The sequence below is a fragment of the Bos taurus genome, chromosome 10 (genome assembly GCF_002263795.3).
Source record: "Bos taurus isolate L1 Dominette 01449 registration number 42190680 breed Hereford chromosome 10, ARS-UCD2.0, whole genome shotgun sequence".
NCBI lineage: Eukaryota > Metazoa > Chordata > Mammalia > Artiodactyla > Bovidae > Bos > Bos taurus.
The window spans coordinates 54,971,661-54,998,911 of NC_037337.1; the positions used below are offsets into that span (position 1 = coordinate 54,971,661).

The 27,251-nt window shown below is 35.9% G+C and overlaps 2 protein-coding genes across 13 annotated transcripts in view; one reads left to right on the plus strand and one right to left on the minus strand.

The window, feature by feature from the left end:
* Positions 1-1,757, plus strand: part of CCPG1 (cell cycle progression 1) — a 42,066-nt gene extending 40,309 nt beyond the window's left edge. For 8 of the 10 annotated variants that reach the window (XM_005211775.3, XM_005211782.3, XM_002690897.5 and 5 more), the window contains one exon: positions 974-1,757. In XM_005211775.3, coding sequence (XP_005211832.1) covers positions 974-1,163 — 190 coding nt within the window. In that variant the 3' untranslated portion in view covers positions 1,164-1,757. The remainder of the gene's footprint in view (positions 1-973) is intronic. The other 2 variants (XM_024998021.2, XM_024998017.2) reach the window with 1 other exon arrangement.
* On the minus strand, positions 1,748-27,230 carry PIGB (phosphatidylinositol glycan anchor biosynthesis class B). Of its 3 annotated transcripts, none has more exons than XM_024997825.2 (13): positions 27,051-27,138; positions 25,079-25,206; positions 24,160-24,292; positions 23,627-23,744; positions 20,096-20,200; positions 18,407-18,537; positions 15,509-15,649; positions 14,176-14,227; positions 9,070-9,281; positions 8,095-8,159; positions 4,598-4,811; positions 2,443-2,623; positions 1,748-2,114 (listed from the first exon to the last, which is right to left on the minus strand). In XM_024997825.2, exons 3-13 carry the CDS (start codon positions 24,168-24,170, stop codon positions 1,977-1,979), a joined length of 1,368 nt encoding a protein of 455 aa, XP_024853593.1. In that variant the 5' UTR covers positions 24,171-24,292; positions 25,079-25,206; positions 27,051-27,138; the 3' UTR covers positions 1,748-1,976. The 3 variants fall into 3 exon arrangements, with proteins under 3 accessions (XP_024853593.1, XP_059746631.1, NP_001071523.1); XM_059890648.1 differs by lacking the exon at positions 27,051-27,138 and adding an exon at positions 26,730-27,013; NM_001078055.1 differs by lacking the exon at positions 25,079-25,206 and having other exon boundaries at positions 27,051-27,230.
* Between the last annotated feature and the right edge of the window lie 21 nt (positions 27,231-27,251).

A 27,251-nucleotide genomic window follows, 5' to 3' on the forward strand; every position in this document is an offset into this window, starting at 1 on the left:
GAGATTTCTGGGTTGGGTCACTAGTTATATAGTTACATATATATGTCTATAGTTATAGGTGTGTGTGTATATATATGTATATTCTATATATATATAACTGTTTAGTTATATATGGACATTAGCTACACTAAGGAATACCAGGGCTTGGGTGAGGGGAATTGAAAATGAGAATTGTGGTTGGTATTTATTGACATAAGTAGGGAGAATTTGTTGGCCATTAGTTATGTGACTCTGTCTCTAGTCCAGACTCTGTATATGTAGATAGTCTAGGCTGGAGGTGTTTATCAGACTCCTGAAGAACACCAACATCTAAGGGATTGTAGAGAAAGAAGGCTGAGAATGAATGATGGGCAGAGAGTGGCATTGTGAAAATCGAAAATCATCTCAAGTAAAAGGAATAATGTTACATGCTGCCCCCCCGCCCCCCAAAAAAAGAATGGATGTCTTGGTTGGGAATTGGACGGCCATGGAGTGTTTTGTTGAAGTAGTGACAAAGGTGTGATTATGGAGATCAAGAACTACATGTAGATATTGTTTATAAGCCTTAGCTGTTAGAGCATGCATGCGCATGCAGAAAAGAGGGAGGGAGGGAGGAACTCTGTTGGAACTGTGTATGTATCCCTGCTGAGGGAGGAAGCCACTTGGGGAGGGGGAATTAATTTTAATAGGAAAGGAGAAAAAATAATGGAAACACATCTCATTATTTTATTGTCACATTTCTATTTATCTTTTGAGTGTTTCCCCTGTTTGCCAGCACAGTTATGTTTGTCCATTTTTTCTTTCTGTAGGATAAAAGTATAAACTCACTGAAATCTTTTTTATATGGTTATACTAGGATTATATACTTCAGATTCATTTACTATCCTTTTTCAGTGTTCAGATAATAGATTAATGGAGAAAAAACATTAAAATTGTTTCTTGTTTAAATAAATTTAACTCTAACCTGGATGAAAAATGTGTTTACTGCTTTCAGTCGACCAGATAAAAAGCAACGTATGGTAAATATTGAAAGCTCCAGGCATCGAAAACAAGAGCAGAAGCACCCTCAGCCACAACCTTATAAAAGGGAAGGTAAATGGCATAAATATGGTCGCACTAATGGAAGACACATGGCAAACCTTGAAATAGAATTGGGGCAGTTACCTTTTGATCCTAAATATTGACCTTCACAACTAAGTTAAATTAGAAAACTGTAACAGAAACTTGGATGCTTTCTTTACTGTTTGGTGTTGAAACTAAGATGAAATTATCAAGATAACAATGTCTTTTTATCATTTCTAAGTATAGTTTGATGATTTTATATTATTACTCAGAAGTATCAAGCAAAAGCTTACTAACTTGCATTTTCCTGTAGTTTAGTTTTGCTGAATTTTTTTTTTTTTTTGGCACTGAAAATATTCAACTGTAGTTTTATTAAGGAAGCCAAGCATGCAACACATTTTGTGCATGAAATGAGACTTCCTTTCAGTGTATGAGCTTAAAGCAAGCTCAAATCATACATGACAAAGTGTAATTAACACTGATATTTGTGTTAAATTTCCAGTAGAGCTTGAAAAAGTACATTGTGATGGAATTTCATCTTTAACATTTTATAACCTTACACTTGCTTCTTGTCTTTTTGTGGGTTCAAGAGCCCGTTGATTTGTGAAGAATTTGCTGCCTTCTTATGAACTTGCTGACTTGTTCTCTTGTGAAATTTCTTGCACATCTGAATACTGTGGAAGAAACAATAAAACTACACCATGAGGAAAACTAAAGGTCTTTATTTAAAATCTGGCATTGCATTAATATATGATTTTATATTGTGATTTTTTTCCCATACATTTCCTCAGTAGTGCTGTTTGGTAAAGCAGTTCATAGTGGTTTTGGCTAGTTCCATGAGTTTTACCCAGTATTTAGTAGCATCTCTCAGCAACATCTGAATATTTCTGCTCAGCAATCTCTATTTCTCTAAGATCTAAACATAGTTCAGAATTTCATCTTTGGTTGAGTTTCCCTTTTAACTTCCGTTCATAGACATATATGTGACTTCCAGTTCGACTCTCCGGAAAGTGAGTGTGGAAGAAAACGGCAGTTCTCTCATAGTTGTTTGAAATTAGGAAAGGACTTATTTCCTAGAAGGAAATAAATGTTTTTAAGCAAATAAAAGCCACCTTTTGTTGAGTACTGTTCATGAATTTAAGAATGACCTATTTGTTCTTCTGCAACTTTTTTCTTAATAAAACAATGCAATTTCATAATAAAATAACTCATGGTAAGTAACACGTATTCCTTGGTAGTTCTATAGAACTAGGGCTGATTTTGACCAGGGAAAAGACCAGTTAATAAAATATGTGTTGTAAGGGACCATTAAAAAAAGTGATATTGTAAATTTATCTGAGTGTTTGCTAAACCTGAGATAAAATAAAATACCAAATTATACCTTTTTTCATATTCCCTTACCTCCTCCAAGACGCTGAACATGATCAAGTGAGTAGGCAGTTGTGAATCATTTTGAAACTCCATATACAACCACTTTAAGGGATTTAGATAAAACATATCTGCTTCAACTAGATAATCAGTTTTTCCAGTCAGGTCTGGGGGACACTGGAGAAATCTCATTGGAAGCGGGTAGTGGACATGGCTATAAAAAGAAAGTTACCATTATAGTTACAAGAAGTTAAAAAAAATTGTGACAGTTTTCAAATTACACTTAAGATACATCATGTTTACATAACAAAATGTGAAATCTGAATCTAAACTGGGTTTCACTTAAGGTGAAGAGGCACATCTTTAATGCAGTTTTCTCAAAAAATGGAGACAAAGATTCTTATACAGTGTAGGTAGCATAACCTCAAGTCCAAAGTAAAGAGTGAAACTCCATGTGAAGGTGGGAAGTCAGTCCGCAGCTTGTGGGACTCAATACTCTCAAACATTAGTAGGTGTTCCAGGCACAGGGGCTTTGGGACCAGGTATGTTACTTGTTAATAAGAGAGTAATATCTGGCAAAGCAGAAAACTCGTCATGAACCCGAAAGGATAAAGAATTCTTTTTTCTTTTCCTCTTTCTGCTCTGAATTCTTAAGCGACAAGTTTTTCCTATTTCTTTTGTTGTTCTTAAATATTTATATAAGTATGATTTAGTAAAAAGAACAACATAGGTTCACGGATCAAAATCCAAATAAGTAACAGTTTTACTGTGGCATTGGAAGATTAGAGTATATGTAGTCTATGGGGTCGCACAGAGTCAGACACGACTGAAGTGACTTAGCAGCAGCAGCAGCAGCAGAAAAGATGGATTAAGCAGTTACTTGGGACATGCAAAAAGCCATGTTTACAACTTTGCCTCAGAAAAATTAATATAAATATTTGATAGAGGTTTATTTTTATCTATGAAATGTGTACAAAGTAAATTTACACAGGATCTTAATACTTTCATGACTTTTACAATTTTGAAGATGAAGGTCTTGCTTCAAGGGGAAAGCAGAAACAATTGAGAAAAGGCTGCCAGCCTTATATTTCAGAGGTAGGTATCATACTTGTGTGTGTGTGTGTGTGTGCGCGCATGCTCCATTGTGCATTGTTGGAAAAACCTAAGATGAGAACTAGGTGAACTATGCAAAGCCTAAGATACCAGTCACTACAACCATGTATGGGAGAGCATCATGGTACCTCTAGGATTCCTGTTCTCTGTGGAGTTACCACTACTGAGAATATGGGGAGAGTGAACATCCCTCTCTCAGCTCTAGTCTTTTTTATATAGACTAGATCCTATCTTCAAGTTAAAGGGCTGTTTGAGGTCTTGCATCCATCTAACTGGCTTTTGCTGGACAATCCCAATTTTCCAAAAAAGCCTATTAATGATTGGCATTAATGATTGAGTTAAGCAGAGTATTCCAAAAGTGTACAATTACTGTAAAATGATACCAACTTTGATACTGACTGAATGTGCACATGGAAAATTAACTTCAGATTAACTCTAGACAGGTAAAGAATTTTCTAAAGGAAAGCTGTTTTTTTTGTCCTTTTATCCTTATTAGTCAATTGATGTATATAGCTCCCTGAAATACAAGCTTAGTGTCCATGATGTATTTTTAAATGCCCTGCATAATTAAGGCACTTTCACTGTTATTTCCCAGACACACTTAATCCAAGCATTAGAATATCATCTAATTGAATTCCCTAACTTTTACAGGCAAGACAGCTGATACCTAAAGAAAGTAAAAACACTGGTTTAAGACCAGGACAGCAGTCCCCATCAGTAAATCTGGACTTGAATCCTGTGTTCTGAGATCATTTACAAATTATGTAAATATAAGATGTATCACAAAGGTTTGTATTAAGATCAATGATACCTGAATTTTTTTTTTTTTGTTTTACAAAGAGTACCTTTTAAAGGTAGTATAAAATACTGTATAAGTTTATTTGATCAGAGTATTTAAATGTAAGTTGTTTTGAATATTAAAGTATATTTAAAAGTGGTATATGATTTTCATTGACATAAACAGGAGTTTCAAATGCCTTATAATCATTTGACCAATTAATTTAAATTCAGGAATCTGAAAGGAGTTTTAAAGTAGTTTTTATAGTCATAGCATTTAGTGAACAACTTTTATTACCTGTAATAAGGGGTAGAATGACAAGGCATCATCATAAGTACTGAAGCTGAAGATACATTTGTATTGTTGTAAGAGAGTTCTTGAATATTAGTCATGACATCAAGAGTACCTCGTTGATGAACTAAACCAGTATAGAGGGCAAGGAGCATATTTGATAAAAACAGAAAACTTAGAGCTGGTTTCTTCCATGTTTTCAAGTTGTTTAGCGAGTATCCTATATAAAGATAGACACATTGAATGGTAACACTGGTAATTTTTTTTCTTATAGGTAAGTGAATATTAATTGCAAATATAATCTTTAATGGAAGTGTACTACAAGCTGAAATGCTGTCATGGAAAAACATGTAATAAGCATTGGGTCATGTTTGTAATTTCTCTTGACTATTCACTGTCATTGTCCAGTATCATCCAGGTCTTGACCTTTTTCTAGAAAAAGGAATTGACCTATAGGGAATCCAGATTTGAATTCTAGCTTTGGCATTAGTTTCCCCATCCACAACAGTACCTTTTTCAAATATTAGGGGGAAATGTGTGTACAGCGCCAGTCCTGGTACATTGTTGATAAATATATAGAACTTGCTTTTATTCCATTTACTTATCTCTTTTATCTCCCAAGCACTAGTGACAGATTGTGTACATACAAGTCTCAGTAATTCTGGAGGAAATGTAACTATGTATTATTCTTAGAAAAATATACCAGTAGGCTCCTGGGAGATTTTCAGTGGTCAGTTTGTGAGTGGTGGCATGGATCTGTTTCTGGAAGTAGATTTATGTTTGTTTGTTTCTTTCACTGTTGTGTTGGGCAATCTGGAGATGCTGAAAATTAAGAGGGTGTAAGTGATGCCTCTGAGCATGGTCATTGGAGGGAGGGTATGGGAACCAGTTCTGTAACACTGGTTATCTGACTTTTGAAACAGCACAAGTGTGGTTTGGCTAAAAAGATTAGAATATGGAAAAACAAAGTGGCCTAATCAGAGACAAGCAGGTCTGCAACGGCCACTGTAGTAAAAACAGATTAAGCAAAAACCCAGCCCAGAACTGGAAACAGCTCAAATGACAAGTTCACTCTAAGAATTTCAGCATTATTAGACTAGTGACACCTTTCTTCTCCAGGTAAGGAAACTGAGGTACAAGGTTATACAGTTCACTAAGGATCAAAGCCAACATTCTGATCTAGAATTAAGGTGTTTTGGGTGGGATTGGGGAAAGTTCAAATTAGGCAAGACAAGTTACTGTAGATTGAAAAAAACAGCTGTAGTTATTTCTCTTCCTGTGTCTTGTCCCCACACTAGCCTGAAGTTTGTCCTCTTAATTTAGCTTGGCTTTGTGACTTGGTTTGACTAAAAGAATGTGGTAGAAGTGGCAGTGTGCCGGTTCCATGCTTGGGCCTCCCTTGGATCCCTGCCTACACCCAGCTTGTTCAGCACCAGATAGCCTGCTGGAGAATGAGAGCCCCCAACAGAGGTGAGGTACCCTGACCAATAGCCAGCTGAATCCCAAGTATGTGACAGCCCAGCCTAGTTCAGCAGAGCTGCCTACCTCCTCCGCAGCTGATTATATTTGCATAAGTGAGCTCAGTGGAGAACTACCCACCTGAGCTGTCAATTTGTAAATAATTGTAAGCCACTGAGTGTTGAGGTGACTTGTTACACTGCAATCCCCAATAGAATTGTCATGTATATATAAAATCAGGTTAATATGGGTCACATAAGAATAGAGTAAAAACAGATTTGAGGTACAATATAACTCAAGATTTCAAGTGGCTAGAAAAGAAAATTGGGCCAGAAAACTGTGCCATTTAAAACATCTGGAACTCCAAGGAGACTGTTGTCTGAAATCATTCTTGAACATCCAGACTTTGGTCTAGGTGAACTCACTACTTAACTAGTCTTGTTGTTGGAACTCGGCCTAACAGTTCTAATTCTTAGTGAAAGTACAAGTCTCCAAGGAATCAGAATTTTTGGCTCACTCAGGAACCTTAGGTACACGTGTCTGAGGGAAAAGCTCACATCCTGTGAGAAGATCAGGGGTTTTTCTAGGTCTCTGTCCTTGAAGGATCTGAATGGACACAAGATGGAAGAAAAGCAGATTCTTTTCATTAGAAAGGTGTCTCTACAACCCACATGAACATTTTATCTCAGTGTTTGGGACTGGAAACAGGTTACCAAGACCCTCCCACTTAAAGATTCACTCTCTTGGAATGGGAATGAGGATTTAGACAACTCAGTCTTTAAAACACTCTATTAAAGACACAGAGCAGAGAAATAGAATGGTGGAAAAAACAGATTATAAAAATGAAATGTAACCAAGTTCCTAAATTAACGAAACCAAAATGTGCACAGAAATATTTGTCCTCTGGTAGCATCTGGCAGTGTTCACCTGGGTGAAAAGTAAACAATTGTAACTAACTCAAGTGGTTGTTAAAAAGAAAAAAACTAAATCTGAATAGTATTTTATGAACAGAATTGTTCTGTTAAATGATCCCACTATTCTAAAGACTTGCCAAGTAGCTCTTAGACTTTTATATTTTTGTGTCTGCATCTGTAGATGAAGTATGACTATATAAAGATATTATATGACACTAACTTTCATTTTAGTACTTCAGATATTTCAAACATATAGATATGTATGTTTGTGTCTAAAGAGAGTACATACAGCTGAGATATGGGAGATGATATTTATACTTGACCAAAGAAGGCTACTTAATGAATTTGGAGGGTTTTCTGTTTGTTTTTTAAGTAAAAAGTTTGATATCATTAATGCCCTCATTTTTATGAGCCTCCAGGTCCAGTTTGATTATCATTTCTTCCTTCCATAGTCCAGTGATTTTTCTTTTTTTAGTGATTAATATTTGAAGCAAGCCAACAAATCATTCTGAATTAAACTTTAAGTTAATAAAGTTTCAATTCATAAATTTTCCAAACCAACATAAAAATTCATATTTTCCAGAGCTTAGTAATATAAAACTTTTAGAAGTCACATGTAAAAAACTTACTGCAAAGACCTAGTGGAGATACGGAGAAAGGTGGCAAATGAAACCAGAGGTGTGAATCACGTTAAAAACTGCATATGCGTTGGGACTGAGTCTTGAAAGGATAAATGTATATAAAGCATTAAAAACTAGTTTCAACATTAATTTTCCATTTGTGGAATGTAAAACTTATAGTTTAACCATAAATTTAAATTAGCTATTCTGAAATAGACGTATTACTTTTTAGTGAAAGATTTCTAACAGCCAGAAGGACCACCATCAAAAGGTGCTATAGATGCTGGATCCTTATATTTTTATCTCACTTTACAGGACACAGGAAAAAGGGCATTTAGGGAAGAAAATGGATATTTTGGCTACAGAAAGGGAAAGCTGCAGTAATATAATCAATTTGTAATTAAGGAGCAATCCTTACTTAGCCTAGTAGAAAATAATATTTTAGAGTTTAATAAGCATTGATTGTCCTTGGTTTATTATTTTTTTTTCTCTATTTTACAAAAATACTTACCACAGAACACCATACAAAATGGTAAAACTGGATAGATAAACCTGAATTCTTTGTGGCTCAACATGCTATAATAAAAAGAAGATATTCAAAGAAGATATTATTTTCTCATATTAAATGATACTTTAAGAAATTAATGTATTTAAAATGAATATAATTAACATCTGTTTTTGTAATTATGAGACTGAATTTCATGCTTCAGGAATCAGTCTATTTTTCAGTTATATGGTGGTGATGATGTGTTAAAAGTAATGCCAACAGTTGATGTCAAAGTGAAATTCTAAAGTACAACTGCATTCTAAAAAAAGGGATTTCTGTTACCAACGCAAGTAATATTACTCAAATTTCAAATAGAAATGTACATTTTCATTTAGAATTACAGTACTTAAAATTGTGGTGGTTTCTGTTTTTTAAAAGCAAATACAATTTTCAACCTCTTAAAATTGAATATAATATTATTAAGCAAACTATATGTATCAGAAGGGCTTCCCTGGTGGCTCAGACTGTAAAGAATCTGCCTGCAATGCAGGAGACTTGGGTTTGATCCCTGGGTTGGGAAGATCTGGAGAATGTATTAAAAGTATTCAGATGGTCTGAGCATCAGCATTTTGATATTTAAACGCTAAGTCGTGTCCGACTCTTTCCAACCCTATGAATTGCAGCCCACCAGGCTCCTCTGTCCATAGGATTTCCTAGGCAAGAACACTGGAGTGGGTTGCCATTTCTTTCTCCAAGGGATCTTCCCGACCCAGGGATTGAACCCACGTCTCTTGTGTTACAGGCGGATTCTTTACCACTGAGTCACCAGGGAAGCCCTGAGAACCAGCATAATCACTGCATTTTCAATCTACTAAATAATCCCCACTAACAAATCATAAGAATTAATGAACCTGCAAAAGATAAATAGTTTACCTTTCAAAGAATTTAATTTCTTGGTAACATTTAAAAAATGAACTATTTGAACAAATAAAATCTTACCTATAAACTAGCAGTGTCCATAGCACAGTCACCAAAAATATCCTGTACCTCTTTGGGGCCAGAAAGCAGCCATGAATAAAGAAGGGTAAGTGAGTACCCAGGACAGCTGGAAATCCTTGACTGAAGTACCAGTGCCATGGATGAGAACCATAAAATGATCCCAAATCCTGTAGCACATTGAATTTCAAAAAATTGTATTGAACCAGAGTCCACTGGGATAGTTGAAGGAAAAAGAAATAGAAATGTGTTAATGCCAAGTATGGGTTTTTGGCCTTAGGGAATTTGGCATAATCATGAAATTAAATCAGAATGAAGTCTGAATACTAGGTAGTTTACATTGATAATTTTGAATATGTAATAATTCTTTTTTATACTGTTATGGTTTATAATAGTATACTGAATACAGTTCCCTGTGCTATATAATAGAATCTTGTTTATCCATTGTCCATATAATAATTTGCATCTAATCGTAAACTTCCAATCCAACCCTCCCTCCACCCTCTTCCCCTTGGCAACCACAAGCCTGTTCTCTTATGTCCCTGAGTCTGTTTTTGTTTCACAGATAGGTTCATCTGTGTCCTATTTTATAGATTCCACATATAAATGATAATGGTATTTGTCTTTATCTGACTGACTTCATTTAGTATGATCATCTCTTGTTGCATCCATGTTGCTGCACATGGCATTATTTCAGTCTTTTTTATGGCTGAGTAGTATTCCGTTGTATGTTTATCCATTTATCTGTCAATGGATATTTACATTGTTTCCATGTTTTGGCTATTGTGAATAATGCTGCTATGAACATAATGGTGCCAGTATCTTTTTAGATTTAAGTTTTGTCTCAATATGTGGAAAAAGTCCCAGGAGTGGGATTGCTGGATCACATGGTAATTCTGTTTTTCATTTTCTGAGGAACCTTCATACTGTTTTCCATAGTGGCTGTACCATAAGCTTACATTCCCACCAAAGGTGTAAGAGGGTTCCCTTTTCTCCACATTCTCTCATGCATTTGTTAATTGTAGTTTTTAATGATGGCCATTCTGACCAGTGTGAACTGGTACCTCACTGTAATTTTGATTTGCATTTTTCTAATAGTGACGATGAACATCTTTTCATGTACCTATTGGCCATTGTATTTCTTCTTTGGAGAAATGTCTGTTTAGGTTTTCTGCCCACTTTTCGATTGGGTTGTTTGTTTTTCTGTTGTTGAGTTATATGAACTGTTGGCATATTCTGGAAATTAAGTCCCTTGTTGGTTGTATCATTTGCAAATATTTTCTCCTGTTCAAGTTGTCTTTTTGTTTCTTTTTTATGGTTTCTTTTTGGGTATTTTTCTTTTTTAAAAAATTTATTTTAATTGGAGTCTAATTACTTTACAATATTGTAGTGGTTTTTGCCATACATTGACATGAATCAGCCATGGGTGTACATGTGTTCCCCATCCCCATTTGTTTATATTTGTTTTTATTTCTGTTGCCTTGGGAGACTGACCTAAGAAAACATTGGCATCATTTATATCAGAGAATATTTTGCGTATGATCTCTTTTAGGGAGTTTTATGGTGTCATGTCTTATGTTTAAGCAGCCATTTTGAGTTTATTTTTGTGTATGGTGAGACAGGGTATTCTAACTTCATCAATTTATAGGTAACTGTCCAACTTTCCTATTACCAGTTGCTGAAGAGACTGTCTTTTTTTCCATTGTATATTATTACCTCCTTTTTCAAAGATTAATTGACTGTAGGTGTGTGGGTTTATTTCTGGGCTCTCTATTCACTTCCATTGATCCATATATCCATTTTTGTGCCAGTACCATGCCAATTTGTTACTGTAACTTTGTAGTATTGTCTGAAGTCTGGGAGGGTTATGCCTCCTACTTTGTTCTTTTTCTGAAGGATTGCTTTAGCAATTCAGAGTCTCTTACAGTTCCATATAAATTTTAGGATTGTTCTAGTTCTGTGAAAAATGTCATGAGTAATTTGATAGGAGCAGTCACATTAAATCTGTAGATTCTCTGGGTAGTATGGCCATTTTAACAATATAAATTCTTTCAATGCAAGTGCATGGGATATCTTTTCTATTTCTTTGAATCATCTTAAGTTTCGTTTGTTAATGTTTTATAGTTCTCAGTATATAAGCCTTTCACCTCCCTGGTCAGGTTTGTTCCTAAGTATTTTGAGTGGTGTGATTTTGAAAGGTATTATTTTTTTTACATTCCCTTTCTGATATTTCATTGTTAGTGTAAATAAATGCAAAGGATTTATGTATGATAATTTTGTATCCTGCTACCTTGCTGAGTTCATTTATCAGTTTAGTAGTTTATGTGTGGAGTCTTCAGGGTTTTCTATAGATGGTATCATGTTATCTGCTATAATGACAATTTTGCCTCTTCCTTTCCAATTTGGATACCTTTTATTTCTTTTATTATCTGACTGCTATGGCTAGGACTTCCAGTACTGTGTTGAGTAGAAGAGGTGAGAGTAGGCATCCTTATCTTCTTCTAGATTTTAGTGGGAAGGCTTTCAGCTTTTCACCATTGGGTATTAAATTGGCTATGGGTTTGTCATGCGTGTGTGCTCAGTCACTCAAGTCATGTCTGACTCTGCAACCCCATGGACTGTAGCCTGCCACGCTCCTCGACCCATGGGATTTTCCCCAGGCAAGAATACTGGAGTGAGTTGCCATTTCTTCCTCCAAGGGGATTTTCCTGACCCAGGTATTGAACCCACGTCTCTTGTGTCTCCTGCATTGGCAATCATATTCTTCACCATTGAGCCACTTGGGAAGCCCATGGGTTTGTCTTAAATAGCTTTTATTATGTTGAGATATATTCCTTCTATACCCACTTTGGCAAGAGTTTTTTTATCATGAATGTTGAGTTATGGCAATGCTTTTTCTGCATCTAGTGAGATCATGTGGCTTCTGTCTTCTGCTTATGTGTCGTATCACATTGATTTGCCTATGTTGACCCATCCTTGTGAACCTGGGATGAATCCCACTTGGTCGTGGTATACAATCTTTTCTGTGTGTCTTTGGATTTGGTTTGCTAATATTTTGTTGAGAATTTTTGCATCAATATTCATAAAAAGTATTGGCCTGTAATTTTCTCTTTTGGTGATATCTTTGTCTAGTTTTGCTTCTTAGAATGTCTTTGGGAGTGATCCTGATCAGTATAAGCTCTTCACATGTTTGGTAGAATTTGCCTGTGAAGCCATCTGGTCCTGGACTTCTGTTTGTAGTGAGTCTGTTTACAGATTCTATTTCTCCTCTAGTGATTGAAAGAGCACAATTCAAGAAGAAGTGAATCAATTTCTTCTTGATTCAGTTTTGGTGGACTGAATGTTTCTAGAAACTTGTCCATTTCTTCTAGATTGTCAGATTTGTTGGCATATAGTTGTTCATAGTATTATGTTGCTTTGTATTTATACAGTATCAGTTGTTAACATTTCCTTTTTCATTTCTTAATTTATTGGGTCCTCTGTCTTTTCTTCTTGATGAGCCTGGCCAGAGGTTTGTCAATCTTGTTTATTACCCTTTCAGAGAACCAGCTCTTGGTTTTACTGATTTTTTTCATCTCTTAATTTTCTCTCTGATCTTTATTATTTCCTTCTTTCTGCTGACTTCTGGTTTTGTTTTTCTTTTTCTAACTTTTTACATGGTAAGTTTAGGTTGTTCATTTTAAAATTTCTTTGTTTTTTGAGGAAAGCCTGTATCACTATGAACTTCTAAGAACTGCTTCTGCTGCGTCCGATTGATTTTGTATGGTTCTCTTTTCATTATCATTTATAATAACAGTGAAATCATTTATTAACTTTTTAAAAGTATTAATGTGTTCTTTGCAAAACAGTAGGTTTTTGAGATTCAAGAGATTATAATTGTTTATGCCCATTTTGACAGTGTAGCATGTAGACATAAAGAATTAATGAAAATAATTTTTATATGTTTGGTACCCATATTAAAAATTTTACTGTAGTACCATCTTATGGCATCACACATTACCTATTAAGATAAAGCTATGAAAACACTGCACTTTGAATTACAGCATAACAGCATAAAGTAGGTAATAACAATAGCAGCTAACATTAAGTGCTCACTTTTGCCATGCAGTGTTGTAAGTATTTTACATGTGTTATCTCATTTAATCCTCCAACCTTAAGAGACAAGTACCACAATTATTTCCAGATAAGGAAACTGGCAAGAATAACTGGTCCAAGATCTTACATCTTAATACACTAGGCTTTAGACAATAGCATCTGATTCCAGACCTATAAGTGACTTAAAAACAGGGAACTAAAAATCAACCAGAGGCTGTTACCAATTAAATTAAACTTATTACCATTATTATTAGATTAAACCTATATTGATGCTTTTGAACTATGGTGTTGGAGAAGACTCTTGAGAGTCCCTTGGACCGCAAGGAGATCGAACCAGTCCGTTCTAAAGGAGATCAGTCCTGGGTGTTCTTTAGAAGGAATGATGCTAAAGCTGAAACTCCAATACTTTGGCCACCTGATGCAAAGAGTTGACTCACTGGAAAAGACTCTGATGCTGGGAGGGGTTGGGGGCAGGAGGAGAAGGGGACGACAGAGGATGAGATGGCTGGATGGCATCACTGACTCGATGGACATGAGTTTGGGTGAACTCCGGAAGTTGGTGATGGACAGGGAGGCCTGGCGTGCTGCGATTCATGGGGTTGTAAAGAGTCGGACACGACTGAGCGACTGAACTGAACTGAACCGATACTAAATCTATTACCAATAAGATTAAACCAGATGCTTAAAGAATATTCTGGTTAAAATGAATTCTGAATAATTGAAGTTAACTAAAATCATTTAAAAGTTAACCTTTATTGTTACAAACCTGACAATAGTACTTTAAATGGATTTCTTAGAACTTCAATTAATACACAATTCTGTTATATGGAAAGTACAGCAAAGTGAACCAAAGGCATATGCTACTAGCTTTTCCCTAATATATCCCATATCATTAAAAAAATGGTTTGCCTATGTTTCTAAATACTCATGGATTAAAAAGTAAGGCTGAGTTTTTAGTGTAATAAAGTGACTATATTAAAGTAACTTAAAAAAAAAAAGGTTAATTTTACTTACTTGACCAAAAAAAATACGATCAATTATCAGAGACAAACTCAAAGTGACAAATCTGAAAAACAAAACAGAATGGTGACTAACACTTTGAACCTACTGAAAATCCAGCAATGGCATATGACTTAGTGGCATATAGCATCAAAAGCCACTTTAAAAATGCTTCAAAAGTTTCTCCAGCTGAATATGGATTTACACGTTTTGAAAGATATTTCATTGAAAAAAGCTGTATTTAAACTTTTTAAAAGTAATAAATTCTGTATTACCTATTGCTGCATAATGAATTACCACCAAATGTTTTGGCAACCTAAAACTATGAGCATTTATTATCTCACAGCTTCTGTGGGTTAAGAATCCAGGCAGAGCTTAGCTGGGTATCTCTGACTCAAGATCTCATAACTTTTTAGGATATTGACTGGGTCTGTAGTTTCAGCTGAAGGTTCTCATGATTTTTCCCTACAGCATGCATTGTCACTTCTCAAGTTTTTCACACATAAATTAATCATAGTTTTTAGCTGTCTCCCCGAACTGGAATGTATAATTCATGAAGGAATGGACTTTGTTTTGTTAAATTGCTGTATCTCTAGCATCTGGAACAGCACCTAGCACATATCAGGATTAAATATTTGCTGAATGAATGCTTTACAATCAAAACAGTTAATAAATCTGAGAAATGACAATAGTGGCAACTTAGCCACCATGTGATTTTGTCCTTTTTTAATAGCTACCAGAAATAGCCTGTACAGAGTGAATACTAATATATTAAAAAGATCACTGTTTTAAGTGTCAAAGTGCATTCATTCCTTCAATGAATAATTATTTTGTATATTCCACTAGGTACCTGGTATAATTCTGATCCTAGGAGCTCAAAATATAGTTAGAGAACCTGGGCTTCAATCCCATTTTCATCATAGCAACCCAGTGACACTGGCTAGTTTAATTTCATCAAGCCCTCCATTTTCTGTATCACAAAGTAAAAACACACCTACATTGCCTAGATCCAAGAATTGTGAAATCAGGTAATATGTGAATATATATTGTATGGTTATCATAAAACCCGATACAAATGTGAAGGAATCAAATATCCTTAAAATATATTTGAAAAATATTTAAGAAATAAAGCATAGGAAAGTTCTAATTTAGAAAAACTCCCAGGATCATTTAAGCAAATTAAAATATTCAGAATCACAACTAAAAATATAAAATCGGAAATACTATGTTTCCTTGGTCTGATAATTCTCAGTGATATTAGAAGATATACCTGACTAAAAAGATGTAAAATCTTGTTCATAATCTTTAATTTATTAAAATTAATATGATGGATTGTAGCCATACTTACCCTACAGGTAAAAACTGATGCAGAATAAGATCAAGCTTTCTCTGTTCTTGCCAGAAATGTCTGAACAGCAAAGGTATCCATGGAATAACAGCTGTGGGACGGATTATGAAGGCAAGTGCCACCAGGGATGAGTACTTCACACTATACGTAAGGAAAAGGTATTATTAAGACAACTTGGAAGTGAGTTCAGAGGTTATCTATTTACTCTGTGGTATTATATATATTTATTTTTTTAATTAGAGCATTTTCTTTTTGGTATAAATAGCTATCTGAACATGGGGAACTTACCTGAACTTTATGGTTGTTAATTTTTCTTGTCCATAAAAAAGAGGTAGTATGTAAGGTCTTTTCCAGCTTTACTTAATATTCTAGTATTTCCAAGTAAGAAGTTATTCTAATCTTAATGTTAGTTTTATTTACTGAGAGATATATCAACTTTTAACCATAAAACTCTGTCAAATCCTTTTCTGGTGGAAGTGTCTCCTACCAAAATAAAAGACAGTCACACATTTTCTAAGGGAGAAAAAAAAAACTCTTTTAAAGAACCATTGGGATTATTTAGGCAATGTTGGGCTTCTGGGCACATGTGGTTTTGTTCAGAAAGTAGGCTTGTAGTTTTGCCCATCTGAAAGATACATATATCTGTGTATACATATATAGATATACACCTGATTTTAAAAAAGCTTACTGTAAAAACCTATATGATCATGGATAGAAATGTGGGTTTTTACTATTAGGACCTCTTTCAATAAATAGTTGAAGGAGAGCACCTAATAATTTAATCATCAAGGCGACAGACAGTGGCAAAAGAACTTTATGGTACTATGATATACCTATTGACTAATAAGTAACTATAAAGAAATGTCCAATGTTGGTGAAGATGTAATAGGGATTTCAAGTTCAAATTCTTATGGAGACCAGGTAAGTAATAAAAATTTGCATGGAACCTCCAATAGTGTCATGAAGGAAGCTTGGCCCAGAATGTTGCCAGGCCTTACATTTTTTCAAGAGAAACTAGAAATCAAGATTTTAGGTAAAATCTCCCAATTTAAAAAATTTGCCAAGTAGTTAAGGTAAAGAACAAAAACACTTGAGCAGGTGAAATAAAACACCTCTGGCTTGGTCTGAACTTGTAGTCAGCCTAATTGCAAATTCTGCCATAGTGAAACTACCTAGAGGATGCCCAAATGTATCTAGTCCTACCTAACCTCACTCCAAATTTTCCAACTTGGATTTCTTACTCCTTTCTGAATATTTCTACATAATTCTTACTGGAATTTAAAATCAAAGTATATGAAATAAACCCCTTAACTTTCTCACAAACCTGTTTAGTGTCTAGTATTTAATAGTATCACTCATTTTCTGTCTAAAAATTTGGAGTCACCTTAAATCCCAACTTTTCATCCCATACATCCACTTTCCTTCTCATTGCCATGATTTTACATCAAGTCTTCTCACTTGCCTAAAATCTTCTCATAGTTGTGTCTCCTGTTTGGAATCTTTTCATAGTCATTATTTCTAATTTTGCAGAAATATTTCTTAATATTATTGTCACCGTCAATACTTACTCAACACTTACTGTGTAATAGGACACACTGTCTACAGATTCTCATTTAATTCTTGAAAGTGGCTCTATTCTCATTTGATAGAAATCAATGTTTATACATCCTCATCTATAGGTAACGAAAGTGAATGCCTATTCTAGCAGTCAAGAGTCTTAATGCAGAAATGATGTTATTTGGTTTGATCCTCAACAAACTTGTATATAAGGAAGAATGGATACTAGCTTCTTAACTAGATTCCCAGATTTTCTAGCTTTCTCCCTTTTAATATATCCTCAGTATTGCTACTAGGAGAGAATTCTAAATCAGGTTTAATTGTGTCATGCTTCTCAAAGCTACTGGTACCCTGCTACTTATAAAATCTGAATTCTGGAGAAGGGCAAAATGCCATGATAGCCTCATTCCTCTCTTCTCCCACACATTAGCTCCTCCAGACAACCTGCCCAGAATACAGTGAAACCCTATTCTGATGTTCCTTTTTCTTAGTATTTTATACCAATTTATATAAACCCAAACCATGTCCATGTATTTTCTATTTGCCATTCACGATCTACTCTGTTCTTCACCTGCCCAGGGTGTAGGGAGGGTGACCTATTGGACTGTATCAGTGGGCTGCCTTGCTCTTTGGCTTCTCTTTGACTGGAGGGCAGAAGAGTCAGTGTATGTTATTCACCCTGCTCTTACCTTGCTTGGATAAAGGCTGGCTGTACCCCTGTATTGTTGGGGTCCTCTCTAAAAGAGTTCTAGGGATTTCAGTGAAAGTTTCCTCTCCTTACTCCCTGAGGCCAAAGGATAACAGAAACTTCTGTGTGACTAGCCCTCAGGTACTATGCTATGCTATGCTAAGTCACTTCAGTCCTGTCCGACTCTGTGTGACCCCTAGACGGCAGCCCACCAGGCTCCCCCATCCCTGGGATTCTCCAGGCAAGAACACTGGAGTGGGTTGCCATTGCCTTCTCCAGTGCATGAAAGTGAAAGGTGAAAGTGAAGGCGCTCAGTCGTGTCCAACTCTTAGCGACCCCATGGACTGCAGCCTACCAGGCTCCTCCATCCATGGGATTTTCCAGGCAAGAGTACTGGAGTGGGGTGCCATCGCTTTCTCCATCAGATACTATGGTATCCCCTTACTAGCTTTTCTAAACATTGTTTATACCTTTGTAAACAGTCCTTTTATTAAACTCTCTTTCCTGCTGTAATCAACTGTGAATTTGTGGTTCTGATAGCCTTCATGAATACTGGGGGAGTCCACTGGATATTGCAATATATTAATAATTTAAGATTTTTCAAAACCATGCTTTAGAGTTTTGTACATAATTGTAACAGTACTGTAACTCACCTGTTCATAGACTTTGAACCTTCCAAAGGATAGTAGAAAAGTGCAATTATAGTGAGAACAGTTTCCATGGTGTTTGTAAGAGTTCTGGTACAGCAATACCACGTGAACCAAGAGCATAACTGGCAAAAAAACTAAGAACAATTATAAGCAAATATATATGGAGTAGGAAATGGAAAAGCTTAGTATTATCTTCTAAGGAAAATAGCAAGCAAGTCTAATGTTAAAAATGGGCATGCCCAAACGTTTTTAAGAAGTTATATCAAACACATGTCTATGATAATCAGATCTATATTTGTTAAAGTTAAGTTTATTCTTTCAGGTACATTTCATTTGATTTAAATCTCACTTCACACTAATAAAAGATATAAAAAAATGCAGATTCCTTGACGGCAGAGTTTAAAGACTGAAATTCATAGCTAGAATTTAATAATCGGTATTACTCAAATTGTAGTATATTACTGACATTTTCTTGATATTTTTATTGACCTGGTTTGGAATGTCCTGTTTCCTGAAGGGAAATTGAAGACCACACACACACATAAAGTGACTTATCAGGAAAAAGCATTAAATTCTAATTTGGAAATTGACTAAATTAATAAACTACTTTTAGGTAGAACATGCAAACAGAAGCATCATTAAGTCTGAAAAACAAATGCCTTTAAAAGAAACTTCTTAGTTGCTTCAAGGATGTTAAAACATGTCATACCAGCTTCCTATCTCTTCCAATACAGACTTTAAAACATGTTCCCAATTAACTTCTTGTGAAGTTAAAGGCTCTTCCTGAACTAGACGATCATAGTACTGCCACTTTGGAGGAAGGATTTTAAAGGCATTATGTCTCTGATGTTTTAGGTTCAGCCTTGGGCAGTGTATATAAGCACAAATTAAAGAGACTGACTGAATCCTTGAAGGACTCGATTGCTAAAGTAATCTGTCTTTAATGCAAATCAACACACTATCTGCAGAAATGTCATATTAATAATAATGTTAATAAATTAACACTAAATTGTATTTCAGAAATGTGTTGGTAAATTGGTTATCTGGAATTTGAAATATATTTGCCAACAAATATAAAAAAGGTACTAAGATTTCTAAGTTGGCTTATATAAGCTTACTTAATTGATAACTCTTTTTAGGATAGTTTAACTGGGAAAATCATTCAGGATTTGAATGGGAGATTGAGAATCTCCTCACTGTGAAGTAAGTCAAATAACAGAAGACAATCTTCTGTACTTTTTCCATTATTCTAGCCAAAAGTGAAAGAGTGCATCAGTGAGAAGAGAATTCTTAGGCCTGAGTTGCAGGTAGTTGGAGGAATAGTGAAAGGATTGTAAACAGCTGAGGTAGTCCATGTGGTAGGCAATAGTTTAGAACTGTTCCTACTGAATATTATGGCAAGTGAGACAAGGACTGAGCCGAGTCATGGTGCTTCCCAAGGCTGTGTCCTAGGCTTTGGCCTCTCTAGGGTTGCAGGGCACCAATGGTTTCTGCCACGTAGGGCTCATTCAGAAGGAGACAGCATGTCCACCTGCATCTTACTGTTCTGAGTTATGGAAGTGCCTTTGTAAAGTTGTACAAGTTATCTTCTGAAACTGCCTTGGGAAAATCAGTCATGTTGACTGCCCTGTTCACGTGCTTCACGCTCACAGAAATGAAGGAAATAGATTTTCTAACGTGTTTTAAACTTACCACCCATCGTGCTACTTGCTGATTTTCTAGTTGCTTCATTAATGAGTAAAGCCTCAAGTCTGCTATAGCAGACAGAAGTGCTTGGGCAAGTCTAGGAATCCAAATCTTCATTAGTTAAAAAAAAAGATATTAAAAACATCTGGTTAGTTCACACTTTAAAACCATAAGAAATCAACAAGCTTATCCAACATTGATTGAAAGCCATTCTTAGTTTTAAAAAAAGATGCATTGTTCTGTTCTTCGGCAAAAATACCTGTTTTTCTACCAAAAAAAATGCATTAATTTTCATGGAAATACCAAAAGATAGCTTTATCTTTCCCGTTCTCTCTATAATATATGTATTACAATACTATTAATTTTAAGTAGCCAGCAGCCCATTTCATTGTGTGAAGGCTGTATTTTAGAAGCACATTTAGTTGTTTTCATTAGCAAAACAGTAGGTAATTTTAAATGAAACATTTACAATACTGTGGGCTAAGTATCATACTAAGTACTTCATGTATATCAGCTCATTCAGTCCTTCTATCAATCCTATGAGACAGGATTATAAATGAGAAAACAGGGACAGAGAGGTTAAGTGATATCTGCAAAACTGCAGAGCTGGTTAGTGTGGAGGTCAGGGTTCAAACCCGTCTGCCTGATTCCAAAGCTCTTAGCTACTAAACTACATTGCTTTGCTATCCTGCAATATCAATAATGTGAGTTGCTTCTTTTTTTGTAGTCTATTATTATAGAAATATGGTTTTCAGATATTAAAGAAGAATAAAAAGAAAGTAAATGTATTATAACAATTACAGTTAATTCTATATCATACATTAATATCTTTGAGTTTTAAAATGTGTCACAGTCATCATTAACAAACTAAACACTTGCTGGTAGATCACAACTTAATTTTAGTTTGTTCAGAAGATGTGTTTCTAAAAATTTACATGTAAATCTGTATTTTATTGCATCAAACTTCACTAATTTTACGTTATAATTAGAGCTGCTTTACTTTGAATTGTCAGTGATTTCTAACACTTTAGCTTTATGTCCTTTATCAGTACTCTGTAAGTATATGTTTAAATCATAACGGTACATTGTACTTCATAATTCCACTTAAACTGTGCCCGTAATATACAGTAAAAGGCACCTCTGTACTCACCTTCTGTTTGCCCTGCAAAAGAATCTATCAGCCTCCTCCTCACTTCCCAGGTCTGCAAATACTTCATGTGAAAAGTTAATTTCGCTACAAACTTGATATGAGCTGAGTGTTGAGGTAGCCACTAAAATACTAAAAGAATTCTTGTGCACTGAGATAAGTATAGTTATTTATGAACTTAATGAGCCACTATATTCTGAGCTACTTGCCCTAGCTTTCACTATTGTGTTCAGTTTCAAGACCCACATTTTAAGATTAGACATTAATAAATTACAAGATGATTATGAGGTTTTAAGACTGGAGATGTTTATCCTGGATAAATAGGACTTTTTGAAGTGTTATGTAAAAATCTTGAATTTAAAAGTAGATAGATTTTAGCTGAACACAAAAATAAATGGAGTTGTAAATTTCTGGTTGTTAGCAGTCTCTCCAGACTTTATCATAATTTTCCAGGTTATAATAAGGCCTTGACAAGAATTAAAGTGTTACACATGGCTGCTGGAGAATAAAAACTAGTGTGATGGAGTAAAGAGAAGACGGAATGTGACAGGAGTGAACCCTGAAGATTAGGCCTTTGTTGGTAGCTTACCATTCTATATTCCTGTTCTTTAAGATCCTGACCCTTCCTTTCCTGAAGTTCCAGGAGCTGGATGTCTCTGTGCCATCTTCTGACTGTTCAAAACCCCCACTATGGTACACTGCTCCCACTGCAACAGGTCTCCCTTCTTATTCCTCTTCTCACAGTATTCCAAGCCAGTGCTCTCCAGTATAAATACAATGTGAGCCATATACTGAATTTTAAATCTTATAGTAGTCAAAAAGTGAAAAATGTCAAAACAGGTAAAATGAACCTCAATACTTTTATTTAACTCATTATATCTAAAATATTTCAACATTTAATCAATGTAAAAATTACAGAAATATTTTACATTCTTCTTTTGCTCTAGTTCTTTGACATTTGGTATGGATTTTACACTAAGAGCGCGTCTCAATTTGGACTAGCCACATTTCTAGCATTTCCAGTCTTGAGTAGCCACATGTGAGTGGTGGCTTCTATATTGAACAGCAGAGCTCTAAGCCATCCTTAATTCTGTCCACATACCTTATGAAGTTTAGAGAGAAGTTATCTGGAAAGAGCACTGGACTGTGAATAAGTAGACATAGGATCTACTTTTAGCTTTTAATATGCAGTGACTTTGGTCTGTTTTCTTCATCACTTCTCTGACAACCTTCTGGTTTCAAAATTATATAATCTATTTTAAAATAATCAAGATGGGAGTATGATGACTGACAGAATCATAATGGTTCTCTGTTCAAGTTCTATCTTGAAGACTCCTTCATTCATAATCTAACCTATTTTCTGGGATAGTATATACATTTGCCTAGGCAAATATGAATATCCTGCATATCTAGAAGCTAGTGGGTAGTCGTGAGAGATGAAAAAACAATTCACAGTTCCTAACTTCTACATGTGTTAATGGGAGAAACAACTCCTACTGCTCTCAATTTTCCTTCCCTGTGATATTCTTAAATGAAGCATCAATTTCACCAATATGGTCTTTGTTTTTCACTAATGGGTAATTAGGTATCATTGTAAAGGGGAGGGTACAATACAGCCTTTAAAAAAAAGAGAACTAAACCAAACTCCACAACCTCAGTGTCTTTCCAGGCTTCAAAAAACCTTTCAGGATTTGGGCTGCCTTTAGAATTCTGGGCCACTTCCCGAACAGAAAATGGGAAAGGGCCAAACTGTTGAGTCCAACTTGATGATAGCTTAAAGGATGTTGATAATGAAGTTAGAAAAACTTCTGCAACGTTAGTTCTTCTTTTGTATCTTTTCTTGGCCACTGACCCCAGAAATTCATTATCTTGGAATTACAACCCTGCTCACTCTTGATGGTTAATTACTACACACCACAATGACTGTACATATCAATATATTTTTGTCAAGTTAATTTGCCTAATTTTTAATTTCAGCACTAAATCCTGAGTAGGTTTATATGTATTTAGTTTTCATAGGCTCACATAACATGGCTTTATGTTTACAAGTTAAAAAAATAAGATATATCACTTTCTTAAGTGATTCTTTTATGAAGGAAATTTACTTTTAAAGTACAAATAATATATAGTCATTCTGAACATCTGTATATCTTAATAGAATTTCTCACAGCAGAACACTAATGCTTAACGTTTTTAGCACATATTGAACGCTTACACATCACCGTGTGTCTTTGAACCCTGGGCTTCCCAGATACAGAGTTCAGCAACAGTATTTTAAAAACAAACTTGCATAAATAATTATCATTAACATTTAATATTAATATACATTAACCTTAAAAAAAGGATGAAATCTGTTAATGACTATTTTGATTACTTTTATTTAAACTTACCAGCAAATGAACACTGTCTTTCCCCAAAAGATGCAGAATCTTGTAAATGCTTGCAAAGATTAAGGGGTAAGTATAACCCCTCAATCTTTCTGTCCATTCCCAGGTCAAATAACCATAATTAGTAATATTAAGGACTAATGTTAAGTAGCATTGAAACAGAACCTCTTTTCATTTCTACATATAAAACTTATTTTTCAGCAAAGAAGCTTAAATAAAAACATAGTATTTTATACAGGGTATTGGAAATAAAAATGTAGTTGGCTAACTAAACAATTTCTTCAAAGCAGGAATGTTTTTTACTTCATCTATATCCTCCACATTACTGAGCACTGTGGGAATATATACCAAAGGCTTAGTACATTAACACCAAAGAAAGTACAGAAGAAATATTAGCCTAAAATAATGGCACACTTTTATAGGTTAAAATTACTCGGAGAAGATATGGAAAATTGATTGAAAACATGTCAGAGCTGACACAGTTTCTGAGATGAATACACATTTCTAGTCCAGGAATAGAAAACTACAAAGGATATTTGAAAACCATACGATGTGCAACTTCAAGAGACTGCCAGTATTCATCTGGAACAAAACTTGTCTGGACTAAAAAGCAGTTACATATTCGTAATGCTATGATAAACAAGACCAGATAAATGTTTTCACCAAGATCTGAAAAAAATGAACAAACAGGTAATTGTAGCACAAGAGTCAGGCAACTTCCACTTGGAGAACAAAAATCTGCTCTGATGGGCCCCTTGCTCAGGCTCTGTTAAAGTGCAGTAGTGAATTCCAGCCCCTCCACACTACTCAAAAGCAGACCTGGGTGGGAGGTTAGGCAAAGCGCCATAGCCTTATCAATGGGGGATTACCACTCCTTTCATTTAACAAATCATATATTAAGATACATTTTGAAAAAGAGATTGGGTTAACTAAGGCCTTAAGCTAATACATGTGTATATAATGAAAGAAACCAGCTAACAAATTACTAACTTCGGAAGCAACATTTTGTATATGTGCATATACTGGCATATAAAATGGTCCTTTGTACACTTTAAATAGTCCTTATTGATGCTTTTGTATGCTAGGCACTGAATTCATTCCTTTACATGCACTATGTCATTTAGTCCTCATTGCTAGGGGGAAGGTAGCATTAGCCCTATTTTATAGGAGAAAACTGAGGCTCAGAAGTTAAACTGCCTTCTCCCAAGTTAGAAAGGTTGTAAAACAGGATTCAAAACCAGGTCTGTATGTTGACTCCAGTCCTCTTAACCACAAATGGACATCTTACACACTACGGATTTTTTAAATGTGAATTTAGTTGCCAACACTTAAAAATCAGATTTTATGTTAACATCTGTATTGTAGCATATCAAAACTCCTTAAGATCTGGCAACATAGAGCTCAACTGGCAAACAACTGGCTGGTACTGAAATATAGGGTCCTTTGACTTCTTACTTGTATTTAGCCTTGCCTCTTCTGTCTCCTGGCAACTTGAGTTTGCAGCCTGCCTCTGATCCACTGTGAGTCTTTTACTATCATTCTGGGTTCCTGCACTTTCATTCCTTATTCTTCAGGAACATTTCCTTTTTTAAAATTGGAGGGTAATTAAAATATTGTGATGGTTTTGCCATGCATCAACATGAACTGGCCACAGGTATAACATGTGTCCCCTCCCTCCCTCCCTAACCCCCCACCCCCACCCCATCCCTCCAGGTTGTCACAGAGCGCTGCCTTTGAGTGCCCCATGTCATACTCAGACTTCCATTGGCTATTATTTTACATAGGTAACATACATGTTTCAATGCTATTCTCGCAAATCATCCCACCCTCTCCTTCTCTGGGTCCAAAATGTCTGTTCTTTATGTCTGTGCCTATGCTTCCCTGCACACTGGCACCATCTTTCTAGATTCCATCGTTCAGTTGTCAACATACACATGAACTAATATATGACATTTGTCTTTCATACTTCACTCTGACAGGGTCTAGGCTCATACACCTCATTAGAACTGACTCAAATGCATTCCTTTTTAGAGCTGAGTAATATTCCATTGTGTATGTGTACTATTTTCCAATGGACAACTAGGTTGCTTCCATGTAATAGCTATTGTAAATAGTGCAGCAATGAACATTGGGGTACTTTTTCAATTCAAGACAACGTGTATTTTTCAATTCTGGTTTCCTCAGAGTATATGCCCAGTAGTGAGATTTCTGGGTTGTATGGTAGTTTTATCCCTAGTTTTTTAAGGAGTCTCCATACTGTTCTCCATTGGTGGTATCAGTTTGCATTCCCACCAACAGTGTAAGAAGGTTCCCTTTTCTTCACACCCTCTCCAGCATTTATTGTTTGTAAACTTTTTGATGATGGCCATTCTGACTGGTGTGAGATGATACCTCATTGTGGTTTTGATTTGCATTTCTCTAATGAGCAATGTTCTGCATCTTTTCATGTGTTTCTTAGCCATCTGTATGTCTTCTTTGGAGAAATGTATGTTCATGTCTTCTGTCCACTTTTTGATTGGGTTGTTTGTTTTTCTGGTATTGAGCTGCAAGGGCTACTTATATATTTTGAAGATTCTTTGTCAGTTTAATTTGTTATCTTCTCCCATTCTGAGTGTTGTCTTTTCACCTTGCTTATAGTTTTCTTAGTAGTGCAAAAGCTTTTAAGTTTAATTAGGGCCCACTGGTTTATTTTTGTTTTTATTTCCATTACACTAGGAGGTGAGTCATAGAGGATCCTGCTGTGATTTAGGTCAAAGAATGCAGGAATACATTTTAAATGTTCTCACTGGTGCATTCAACACCACGTAGTGCCCCTTGTGAACTTTAATCTTTCAGAAACAAACCTCCCTACTGGACTGTATCTGCTGTCCGAAAACCTTGTTCTCTCCTTTTCTCCTCTTTGTGGCCTTAGGCAGAAAAAACTGTACTCAGAACTGGCCCTTAAATAACAGCCTTCGGCACATACAAGGCACGCAATATATAATGAATGAATGAGGAACCTATCTACAAACCCACTCCGACAGATCAGAATCCCACTTGCTGGGGTCGAGACCAAAGAAAAGGCGGAGGGGCCAGCAGGAAAAAGCAATGTGGCGGGGGGTCAGACCTGGTTCCACTCCAGGAATCAGCCCTCCGTAGATACGAAACTTTGGAAACACTGGGTCAGGGTGGCCACTCCCTCGCTGACTTGGGATGGCCACATCATGCTTATTCACTTCACATGGCTACGGAAAGCTGGCACAAAACAATGCAGAATACAGTGCCCTGCAAGAGACGGGGATCTAGAATCCCATCTCCAGCGCAACGCAATTTCTTGGCGCACCACGCCCCCCCCAACTCCCGGCCTCCCAGTAGATGGAGCCCTCGTTCAGGGTCGCCGATTTCCCGCCATCACCACCCAGCTCGGCGTCCACACCCCCTCACTCACCCCCACAGCGCCCGGTGCTCTTCTGCGGGCTGAGATACAAGGTGGACTTTCTCGTTCGCAGCTTCGTCTTCTCATGAGAGCGGTTCTGGAGACCGCGGAAAAAGAGGCCGCCGCCTCCGCCGTCGTCTCGCTCCATTCTGCATCAGCTTTGAGGTCCACTGGGGACCGCCAGCAGCCAACGTCCCCAGCAATGGATGGCTG